The 12,868-nt window shown below is 35.5% G+C and overlaps 1 protein-coding gene across 3 annotated transcripts in view; it reads right to left on the minus strand.

The window, feature by feature from the left end:
- The window catches only part of FAR1 (fatty acyl-CoA reductase 1), a 74,095-nt gene that overhangs the window by 17,939 nt on the left and 43,288 nt on the right, over positions 1-12,868 (minus strand). For all 3 annotated transcript variants that reach the window (XM_079928428.1, XM_079928426.1, XM_079928427.1), the window contains 5 exons: positions 12,541-12,716; positions 5,243-5,422; positions 2,135-2,312; positions 1,039-1,083; positions 797-915 (listed from right to left, as the gene is read on the minus strand). In XM_079928428.1, coding sequence (XP_079784554.1) covers positions 797-915; positions 1,039-1,083; positions 2,135-2,312; positions 5,243-5,422; positions 12,541-12,716 — 698 coding nt within the window. The remainder of the gene's footprint in view (positions 1-796; positions 916-1,038; positions 1,084-2,134; positions 2,313-5,242; positions 5,423-12,540; positions 12,717-12,868) is intronic.

The raw sequence follows: 12,868 nt of genomic DNA on the forward strand, positions 1-12,868 counted from the left end.
GAATATTTAAAATATTACCTTTAAAGGATTAATTTTTGTGTCTGAACGACTATTTACACTACCCTTTTTCCCTATTCTACCAAAAAAATTATTTATAAAAAATAATATAGACTTCATATTTTCTTCTTTGTATTAGCAGGAGTGTCTGTTTTTCATGCGAGGAAAAAGAACAACAAACAACCTCAGCTCTTCCTATCTCCTTCCCATTTTCAGAGGCTCTAGCTGAAACAATTATGAATTGAGTTCCCTTTCACCAGAAACAATATATTCATATAATCATATCCCTCCTTTTTAAGATATAAAATACTGACTTCAAAAATAAGGGCAGTTTATTATTTAGAAAAAAGTTATTAAGAAGCTTAGGTGTTTAGGCTTAGGTGTTACCTGTAAATGCTACTACTCCCTTTTAAAAGGAGGCCCATGAGTTGATTAAAGTGCTGTAGTGTGCATATTTGATATATGTAAGCCATTCTCTGCGAATTTTAGCTCTTTATATACGCCAAGTTTATACCAAGTTCTAGTTTGGATTTTTAAAAAAACATGTTTTTTTAATTTCTAATGACCTTGTCCATCCTGTGGGCAGTACACAAGAATTTATGTTAATTCTTAATAATTGCTGATGGAACCACTTCATCGCCTATTTAAACCAACTCTTGCAGTTTAAAGTGATAATGCCTATATAATATTGGTATGGGTTAATAAAACTGATAAATATCAGTTATGAGGGATTATTTAACATTAGTATTCCCATCTCAGTTACTATATATTTAACAAGTGACACTGTCATCTCATATACCTATTAACTCCGGAATACCAGGCTGCCGCAAGACTCATGTTGACAACTACATCTACAGGAACAAGATCTGCAAGGGCATTGTTGGAGGCACGCATTGTTCGAAGAATTCCTTTCCCTGCCTTTGTTGAAATTAAAAACAACACCTTAAGATATATAAGCCAAAGCACATATACACAATATACAGATACACAGAAAACAGAAAAAAAGTACAGAATATTCAATAAAACAAAAGGCTTACTTACCGCAATAAAGAGACCACTTGGTCCATTAAAGTTATCAATCCATCCCTAATACCAAAAATTAAAAAAAGGGAGGGAGCTTAGAAATATTATGAAACTAGAGATTTATCATTTGAAATCTATAACTCCACATACATACTTGGTAGTTTTCTTCTAAAAACTAAAAAACAGACTAGATTCAGGCCAGAATATTTCTCCCCATCTTAAATAGAAGCAGTCTTCCTCTGAGATTGCAAATGACTAAGTAAAATAGTTTTCAAAGGCGTACCTACTCTTCCATTAACTCTCTGCAAAGAGAATTTTTAAAAAAGGAGTTTATATCTGTCAAATATTTTAGCTAAATGATGACTGTTTAAGTTTGATTTTGTGCTATGTACTAAGGCAGTAGCCTGAGATTGAGGGAAATGGTAAATCCTCCTCAAAATTACTGAATAAAACAGAAGAAAACAGAATAATGCCAAAGCAACAGAAGAGATACTATCATTTACTACCATTACAGAGACCTAAGTTTTTCCTAAATCAATTTATCTCTTATGTTTTCTCTTATTTCAGGGATTCACAAATACCATAATGCCTTGCTTTTCTACATCAGATCACAGAAATCTCTTATCTTCCTTAGCTTGTAATCTATACAGGGAGGAGTCAACCTCTTGGAAGGCCTGCCTCTTTTTGGTACTAAAAAGCAAATGAAATAAAATAAGATCTGAATATTCTCATCTCTATTTCCTTCACCTCTGCAAGGGAAACTAATCTGCAAATAATTTTAAACTCCAACAAACGTTGACGTGTCAGAGTCCAATCCCTCATCAATCATGAAGAAAACTCATGGTCTCCTTTGACTCCAGACAACACCATAGCCTTCGATTTAATTTTCAATTAACATTTTAAAAATTGATCTGCATATGTATACATACAGTATTACATTAGAAATAAAAGTACCAATAAGAGTGTCTCTTTCTACAAACGGAAACAACTTTGCCATAGTAAGCCATGTTCAGTAAACAAAACCCGCTCATAAAAAATTGCCAACTCTTTTTGTACAGAATTATGCCTTAAAATTCCCAATTCCAATTATTTACAAAGATTTCTAACAACTTACTGGAAAAGGTTCTTTCCAACTGGCACCAACAATTGATGGCCTCACAATCGCCACATTTAGCTTTGCTCCTTCTTGTTGTACAACATATTCTGCCAATGCTTTTGTGTATATGTATGTATTAGGTCTGTCTCCTATCAATTTTGGTGTGATGTCATTTACTAGGCCATCATCCATCCACCTGGTAAACAAAGAAATTGCATGCAAAAATATTTTCGGATGCTTTACTATAAAATGAAAAAACACTTTGCATATTTCAAACATATCTGTTGCTCTGACTCAAGTGATCTGACAACAACTTTTACTAAAAAAAATGGAAATTAGCTTTACTTTCATTAAATATCAACCAGAACTCCATTATCTCTTATATCCAGTTTCTATACCCACAAAGGTCTGAAAACCAAGAGTTCTTTAATAACTCATATGGTCGGTAGCAAAAGTGAATCAGAACTGATTTATGTTCTTTTTTTTTTTTAAAAAAAAAACATCATTTAGTTGTACGTATTCATATACTTCATATGTGTTTGATGAGGGGTGCTACCCCGAATCCAGTTGAAGTTATTTCATATTACACAATACATAGATTATATTTCCTTTCTAAAGTCTAAATAAATTCCAAAATACATCTGGCCCCAAGGGTTTCAGATTAGGAATTACAGATTTGTGTATAATCACCATAACAGCATAACATGTAAATTATATACATTTTAAATGAACATACATTTACAATCAACATAAAAGGTCTAGTAATCTAAATATTGAAGGTGAAGCACTAAAACTTGTTATACTCTCACTAGCAACACTAACAAATACTGGGGTAAATGATAAAAATAAATTGAACCGTGCTGTACAAGTTCAATTAGCAACCTACTGTGAAGTCACAAAATTCCTCCAATTCTCTCAGTGTCTCTGAAGAAAAGTTCTACTATGATAATCTGTAAGAGGAGGGTGATACACTAGGTGATCTCTATAGTCTTTTCCAGTCTAAATTTCTAATTCCAAAACATTATGTACTTGTTTTCAGATAGTTTTTCTTCCTGTCTATAATACAATGCATACTAAGTACTCTATCAGTGCACAAATGATACCCATACTAACTGATAAGGGTGCATAAAATGGAGACTATCAAGATAAACCTTCTTCTGTATGTGGAAGTACTTTTTGCATGTAGAAGGAAAAGAACACTAACAAAATTGAAGGGAGGTTGCTACTCAACTTAGGAAAAATTCCATAGTGGAGATGAACTTTGAAAAATGGAAGAGAGAGCTGCTATATTAAAAAAAAACAAGGGCTTCCCTGGTGGCGCAGCAGTTGAGAGGCCGCCTGCCGATGCAGGGGACACGGGTTCGTGCCCCAGTCCGGGAAGATCCCACATGCCGCGAAGCGGCTGGGCCTGTAAGCCATGGCTGCTGAGCCTGCGCATCCGGAGCCTGTGCTCCACAACGGGAGAGGCCACAACGGTGAGAGGCCCGCGTACCGCAAAAAAAAGACAAACTAGCTAAATCGAGGAAAGACTTTTAGAGTCAGTAAGCCTCATCACTGGAGTGAGTTTACAGAGCCAATCTATGAGTTATCCTAAAATTATCTGTTGGCCAGTTGGTCAGATTTCTTTGTAAGCAAAAAAAGGAAATAATAGAATTAGAAGGTTATAGGCTCTTTCTCAGCAACTTCGATGTCTGGCTATACAAACTGCTAATAAGAGAAAAAGTAAAAAGATTTATTAACTTCCACACCCAGCTGTTCCCAGAGATATTAAACACTTCTGCCTACTGACCTGAGGAAAATGAGGTAGACATTTGGGACCATCTAAGGAACGAATTAGAAAACAGAAACCAGGGAACTGCCATAAGAATGTCTCAGTAAGCTCCCATACTTATTAGTTTCCTTACAAACCTGTCCACTTCCTCATATTTCCAGGAAAGCTTTAAAGAAATGGACTTATGTGTTTATTTTAGAAGAAAACTTGGAGAAGGAGCTACCAACATTCTGTAGCACCCTTGGGAAGAAAAGAATTCAACTGAGAAAACAGGGGATGGTAACTGAAGAGCTGAACGTGAATAGGATTCCTTGGAAGAAAAGAGACCGAAAAGCAAACAGAATAAAGGAGGAAAAAGCTCACAGGAATATTATATGAGGATTAACAAGTATGTGAAGATACGGATACTGGAATTTTCTATAATTATCGTCTATAAAAGACCCTTTATTTATTCTTGCTCTGATCCTGTTTGTTTGTTTCACTCGATGAGAAAGTAAAGGCTGAAGCAAATGAAATCTTGGCCACGCCTATTTGTATCCATCAAATGCAAACATTTCTCAAGTAATAATTGATGACAGGATCCTAGTCCTCAGAAAGATGACAAACAACAACACTAGGAGTATCAATTAAAGGACCATGACTCCTCCGATTCCCTAATGATTCAAGGCCTCTCTGCAGATATACAGTTGACACTTGAAAAACATGGGGTTGGGGCGTTGACTGCGTTGACTACGCAGTCAAAAATCTACATATAACTCTACAGTCAGCCCTCTGTATCATGGTTCTGCATCAAAAGATTCAACCAACTGCAGATTGTGTAGTACTAGAGTACTTATTTATTGAAAAAAATCTGTGTGTAAGTGAACCCACATAGTTCAAGCCCGTGTTGTTCAAGGGTCAACTGTACTCCATTGGGCAAAATAAAAGGATAATCTTTTAATAAATTAGACCTTGCGACTGAATAGGCAGTCATTAGTCTCCATGGATATCAGGTACTTCTTAGCAGCTAAGATTGATTCCTTGGAAAAACGGAGACTCTAATACCATGGATGAGTTGTTCAGAGGCTTTCCTCCAACCATCACACCTGGTCAAAAGTGAAAGCTCTACACTGACTTTACACATTGACTTTATGGAGAGTCATTTAGGTACAAATCTATACAATAAAAAGAACACAGTAGATACATAATAATTTGCTGAATAAGGAAGAGGTAAACGTATACATAAGCATGGGTGGAGATTTAGAGAGAAAGAGATAGAAACTGAAACAGACCAAGAGATACATGTAAATAGATCCAAAACTCGGATCCAAAGTTTGGGGTCAAAGCAAATGTATATAAATTTCAAACAAACGTACTCTAAAGAATCAATCAGCTTCTTGGGATCCACAGGGGGTGGATAGACTACTTCATCAATATGCTTTCGATTGCAGTAGGCATATGCCGTTGATACATGCATGAACACTTCCAGATTCTTCATCTGTTGTGCAAGCAGAATAAGCTGTCGTGTAGCAATCACATTTAACTGAACAGCATCTCTGTAAAAGAAAAAGTGACAATAAAAAATGGGGAAGCTGTGTCATTTTTTCACCTGTTAAAAAAATCTTATTTCCATTTTAGAGCATCAGAGACAGAAAGGGACAAAGAGGTTTTTGTTTCTTTACAACTGATCCCTTAGCTCAGATTTCGTGTGTTATTTCAACATGAAGTACAACCATTCTACCAGTTGTGTTTAAAATTTTTCTGATTATAAAATAAACTTCATATTAGGATTGTAAAAATAAAAGCACAAATTAAAAATTTTAAATTACCCAGAAATAGACACAGATAATTTCAGTCTTTGGCTTTTATGCATACATTTTTGAAGTCATTTTAGACTTCTTTTGCCTCTTGATTTTTGAAAGCATACTGTTTTCTGAATGGCTATACCACCAGGAGAAGTAAGAATCATTAAGTAAATCAATAAGGGTAAAACAGTCAAAGAAAACTCAGAAACATTAAATTATATTAATATATAATCAAGTAAAAGTATGTTTACTTCTCTCTTTGTAGCAATTAACCCAAACACCTTTTTAAGACTACCTTACAAAATTCAAAGCGGTGTTATAATACATTTGTTACAAGAGGCAAATGTAAGACCCCAAGATGATCTATATATTCCCTTCTTGAAATTTATTTGAGGTAAATAATTTCACAAATGCAGAAGTATATATGCAGAAAAATAATCGATGAAGCATCATCTAGTAATAGCAAAAGCCTAGAGAGCTCAAATATTCACTATGAAATGGTATAATAAAGTAGGTATCTTATCACAACGAAAGAATACAGCCATTAAATAACTGACAACTATAAAAACATGGAAAATCTGTGTGAATAATATTTTTTAAATATATAGATTATGAAGTGAAACAGGATTAAAAACAAGACTCTGGAATAAGACCTGGGTTCAAACCCTGGTTTAGCCTGCCTATCAGCTAGGATTAGGTGACCCTGTAAAGTCATTCAAGCACTCAGGCCTCAATTTCTTCATCTGTAAAGGAGAATACATAATGGAGACTAACTACTAAGATTTGTATAAAGTTAAATTAAACAAAACAGCTTGCAAGTATTCAGCATTATTCTTAACATAGTCCCAAAATAGGCATTCAATAAATATTACTTAAGGGGTGGATAGTTTTTCCTTTCTATTATACTTTTGTTTATAACTTACTTGAGGGAAAAAAAGTTGAAATACCCCAAACCAGTAATACTGTGAAAAAACTGGCAAAGTAATACACTGTTGGTGACACTATAAACTGATACAACTGATCTGAAAGAGACTAGGACAAAGTACCAGGAATTACAGAGATGACAGAGTTATTAATCTAGTTAACCCACTGAAATTAACTAAGAGGAAAAACTTGTTCTAACTGTAATTTTTCAAATAGAAAGAAATTAAGATTCCCTAAATTTGTTTTTTGGGGTTTTTTGGTTGTGTTTTTGCTTTTGTGTTTTAATTGAAGTATACTTGATTTACAACGTTGTGTTAGCTTCTGGTGTACAGCAAAGTGATTCAGTTATACATATATATTCTTCTTCATATTCTTTTCCATTATGGTTTATTACAGGATATTAAATACAGTTCCCAGTGTATATACATTAGGACCTTGTTGTTTATCCATTCTATCTATAATAATTTGCATCCTCTAGTCCCCAACTCCCAATCCAACCCTCCCCCACTCCTACCCCTTGGCAACCACAAGTCTGTTCTCTCTGTCTGTGAGTCAGTTTGTTTTGTAGATAAGTTCATTTATGTCATATTTTAGATTCTGCATATAAGTGATATCATATGGTATTTGTCTTTCTCTTTCTGACTTACTTCATGTAATATGATAATCTCTAGGTCCATCCATGTAGTTGCAAATGGCGTTATTTCATTCTTTTTCATGGTTGAGTAATATTTCTCTGTGTGTGTGTGCGCGCGCGCGCACACACACACACACACACACACCCCACCACATCTTCTCTATCCATTCATCTGCTGATGGACATTTAGGTTGTTTCCATGTCTTGGCTATTGTAAATAGTGCTGCTATGAACACAGGGTTGCATATATCTTTTTGAATTGTAGTTTTGTCCAGATATATGTGCCCAGGAGTGGGATTGCTGGACCATATGGCAACTCTATTTTTAGTTTTTGAGGAACCTGCATACTGTTCTCCATAGAAATTGGCTGCACCAATTTACATTCCCACCAACAGCGTAGGAGGGTTCCCTTTTCTCCACACCCTCAGAAAAATTCCCTATATTTGCTATACTAAGTGAACATGACATAAATTACAGTATAGTAACATGATGAAATATCATATCATGAAAATTATAACTATGAAAAAGTTAGAAATATGGAAATTGTTTCAATAAGTAAAATTACAAATTCTATGTTTACGTTTTATGGAAAACAACGTATTTTCAAAGAGAAACCACAAGAAAATTTTTTAAAAAAATAAAAATAGTTTTGAGTACTTTCCGAAATTCTTACATTTTCAGTATTTAAGAAGAAAAAAATCCAACTGTTCTTTTAAAAGGCCAGGATATGTCACAGATAGAATCTGGTCTACTTGACTGTAAAGTAGTTCTTTGATGCGTATCACATTTGCAAAACAGTGGGAATGGGGAGGGTACTGTTTTCGAAAAGGTATACAGAGAATATCCTGTTACAGGTTTCTGAGGACAGAACAACAAGTTCTGGGTCACTAGGAATAAGAAGTAATTCATGAGAGGAAAAACTCTTGGGACTTATTTTTTCTTTTAATTTAATATTATCTGAGAACCTATGAAGACATACTAAAAGGAAAAAAAAAATTTTTAATGGAATAATTGGGCTGGGATCTTAAAAACATGAGTGTATCTTTTTCCTTCCTTATCTCAGCTGAGGGAGGAAAATCTGTTTAAATAGATATCCAGCAAAAAAGACGTTTCACAGAGAGGATACTGTCCACTAGACTATAAGGCAATGTGCTATTTTCTTTTGCATTTGCAAAACAATAGTGGTAGGGAGAGTGATGTTTTGGGAACAGAACACAAAGGATATTTTGTTACAGGTTCCTGAGGATGGTGACAGAATTTCTGGGTCACTGAAAATAAGGAATAACTTGAGAGAGGAAGCACTCCTGAGCTTTGCCTACTCACCTCTTCCCATCCATCCACACCTGACAGCGCAAACCTGAAGGCATTTTGTGCCCATGTAAATAACTTAGTATCTCTGCCAGGCTAGTATCCTCATTCTGTTTTACTACCATCCAATTTGTACACCTTGAACTTTAGGCTGAGACCCTGACATGTTAGATCTGAAAGCATTTAGCAGTACCAAACAAACATAAAGTTCTCACTATGTTTTGGTTATGGGTATTCATAAACGCATCTTATATAACACTGGCTTTTTGGGGGGAGAGCAAAAATGAATAAATCTTTGTAATTATGGTCCATCACTAATGTAGACATAGAAACCACTTTAATAAAGGAAAAAGCTCAACTTGAACTGCCAATAAATTTTCTTATTCACCTGTCTTCTATTGACATATTGGGTTGTTCAAAATCTATGCTGATAACACTTTTAAGACCTTAAACCAGAGATCATGCTTTGCTTGACAGACACCTGTGAGCTTATTAAAAATGCAGATTGCTGGCCCTCATCTTCAGACACTTTTTAATGTGTCTTAAATCACATCTTTTTTTTTTTTTTTTTTTTTTTTTTGCAGTACGCGGGCCTCTCACTGTTGTGGCCTCTCCCATTGCAGAGCACAGGCTCTGGACGCGCAGGCTCAGCGGCCTTGGCTCATGGGCCTAGCTGCTCCGCGGCATGTAGGATCTTCCCGGACCGGAACACGAACCCGTGTCCCCTGCATCGGCAGGTGGACTCTCAACCACTACGCCACCAGGGAAGCCCTTAAATCACATCTTATATAAGCTCCCCAGGCCATTCTGATCTCTTCCTCATCACTCCCTTCCCCACCTCTGAGAAAATACTACCTACATGAGATCTCATCACTATACTGCTGCTGATTTTTTTTTAACTTAATGAAGGTATAGAAACAGATGTCTATTAAGGGGACAATTAATCAATCAGGGTAGGGGATCCAGTCGTTTGTAATTTAAATCACACCCTAGGCTCTTATTAAAAATGAGGATTCCTGGGTATTATCTCAAAACTAGAGGGTCTGAATTTGGCAAATACAGTCCAAGACTATGCTTTTTTTTTTTTTTTGGCAGTACGCCGGCCTCTCACTGTTGTGGCATCTCCCGTTGCAGAGCACAGGCTCCGGATGCGCAGGCTCCGGAGGCGCAGGCTCAGCGGCCATGGCTCACGGGCCCAGCCACTCCGCGGCATGTGGGATCTTCCCGGACAGGGGCACGAACCCGTGTCCCCTGCATCGGCAGGCAGACTCTCAACCACTGCGCCACCAGGGAAGCCCAAGACTATGCATTTTTAACACATTTTCCAGTAATCCTTAAGATTCATAATACATTCTAAAGTTTGAGAATCCATGCCCTTAGGCTCAACAGTTTCTTGATCTTTTCTAAATCATCTATCTTTACTTCCACTCCTTTCTGAACACCTACTCTCATATTCATACCCTGGGCCCTCTCACCCAAAATTGCTCTAGCTCTAAAATCTCATACTATGAATTTTCCCCAGACCACACTATCCGTCCTCCCATTTCTGCCCTTAAGCCTGTTTTCTGTCCTCATCATGGTCTTTAGTCTTCTGATACTTCTTTACTCTCAAGTCCAATGGCCCTGTTCTACCTTCACTTTCCTTACTAAGAGATACCATACCTGTGGTCAACTATTTAAGTAACTCCCTTTATTATCCTCAATATCACTCTCTCCTCAACTTTTGTCAGTATTTCTTTATAATTCCTAATCTTGATATCCATTTTTTCCCACTTCAAGATTTATAGACCACCGTATCTGAAAATAAATGAGCTCTGCCACCTCTCAACTCTCACAGCACTTTAATGTATGCTCTTCAGTAACTCCACATTTTCTATCCTACTTTATGGTTATTTAAGTATATTCCATTTCCTCTAATAGACAATATGGACTTTGCAAATAGGATCTGTGTACAATTTATTTTGATTTCTCCCAAAATACAGAGTATAATGTTGGGAGTAAAATCTGGATTTTCTTGTCCTGGCAGTAAAGGCTCTGAACAATTTTTTATTTGTGGGCTAACTTAAAAAGTGGCTATAAAGAATAATTGTTTTGGAAGTAGTTATTATATGTCAACCTACAGTATTTTAGAATGTTGTAGTATCACCACTTAGACATCAATATCCATTAAAATTGCTCCACAGAAAACAATAATCTCAATTAATGACTAGGATTAGGTCAGTAAATATGCATGCCCTGACAAGGAAGAGAAGAACAATAAATTTTCTTGTTCACCTGTCTACCTCCTTCCACTATGGCATCTCTAGTGAAAGAAGAAAGAATAATAATAAAAAGATTTCCCTTTTGTTAATGGTAACCTTGTTTACCCTGAGGGGAAGAGAAAGAGGAGAGAACATTCCCCAAAAGTATTACACTTTGGTTCTCCTCGTTACTTGGATGAGTTTCACCCTAATGAATGTTGCCTGTTTGTAAAACAATTTCCCCTTCAAAAGCATCTGATTTTCCCTTTGAGGACTATACCATAATTATCAAGTATCTATATACCTTTTTCCTTGAAAACAGTTTCATAAGGCTATGTGAACTCTTTCTTTTGGTTATGAAAAAAATGAAAGCTAGAACTACAGGGAAAAATACCAGTTAGACGGACTATTTCATATTAAAAACCTACCTGTAATCGCACTATCCAAATATAATAACTGGCCAATATTAAAAGATATGTATATAAATACACATTTATGTACATACATATTTTATGAAAATGAGATTATACTATAGTTCTAATAAGATTCTTTTGTCACTTTTGAATCCTGAACACATAATTGCTGCATAAAAAGAACTAAAATGTAAATAAATTATTACCACCAGATAATAAAGGATAAAGTCAAGATTAGAACTAAGGTGTGTAATTCCAAAGCTCATGCCCTCTCCATTATACAGTGCTGCCTCAGCTTCCTCAAGTATAAAATAGATTTGACCATTATATTACATTGGGTAACATTAAGCATGGAATGAAATAATGAGCGAGAAAACACCCTGAAACTATAAAGCATTGTTAGAGGAATCTAAGGGACTATTATAGTGTCCTTACCTGCAATATAGGCAAAACTCACTGTAATGCTTTGGCACTGAACTGTCATGTTATACACTGTCGATTAAGGTTTATACTTCTACACATAGACAATATGGGGGATAATCTCAAAACTCTTTACAATCAGAATTGAACTTAAAAACATTTTAAGAAGGCCATCAAGCAATTATGAAACCTAAAGAAGTGTGCACCATTTTAATTGATATGAGACCATACAATTAGATTAACATTATAAAACTGTATATAACATCAAAAAATGCTCTGAATTAAGCACCATTATTTGAAATGTGTATTTGTTAGATTTTTAAAAACATAGTGACCATTTAAAATGTTATTTTTTTCTTGAAATAGGGCATCTTGAAGGAAGTCCAAACCGTTTTTAAAGTAAACCTATATCCAATGTACCCTGCCCTTAACACTGATACCAAAGTTTTAAAACAAAAACAGGGTATGACTTCAGTGTATAAGCCATTTCATCTTACTCTGCAAAACCTGAGCCTAACTTTTTAAAATTTTCAGATGAATATGTGTGAAGTAGACAAAGCTGCTGGGGTATATACTTCTGAAAGAATGGAGGGCAGAGGAAATAAACATTATTAGTTGTTAAGACTAATACTCCTACCCAAGGGAAACTTCTCTTTCTTCTACTCCACACTTCCCATTTCTTGCCTCCTCCCTGCCCCATATATAAATTTATGGCAACTTCTAATAAACATATACTAGCTATCCGATGTTTTTAAACTGTTAAGAAGAGAAAGAAAATTCTTTTAATACTCTGTAGGACACGGAATGCTACAATTAACAGAGAGCAAACATTTTCAAAACACTTTCAAATGACTTGACTAAAAAGTAGAATTCAAATTAGATCTTTTAACTGTGCTGCAGTTCAAATATCATATAAATACCTTTACTTACCTCAAGTTTTCATTAAACCTTACTGTAGCTGCACAGTGGAATATAATATTGGTAGACTCTATGATGATCTCTTTATCTTCTTCACTAAGAGCCAGTTTAGGTTGGGTGAGTTCACTGTTGACTGCTATAATTTTCTCCCTAAAATCTGGATTTTCATCTCTCAATCTGTCAAAAAGCTATCAAAGGGGAAAAACATTTTAGGGCAGTATTTTTCAACTTTCTAAAACCCATCATCACCACCTTTTCCTCCCCCAAGGATCACTATTTTTTAAATTTCAACTACGTGAATCCTAAGGTTGCTAAATTGCTATCATTCTGCATGAAAAAC

The sequence above is a fragment of the Stenella coeruleoalba genome (genome assembly GCF_951394435.1).
Source record: "Stenella coeruleoalba genome assembly, chromosome: 8".
Taxonomy (NCBI): Eukaryota; Metazoa; Chordata; class Mammalia; order Artiodactyla; family Delphinidae; genus Stenella; species Stenella coeruleoalba.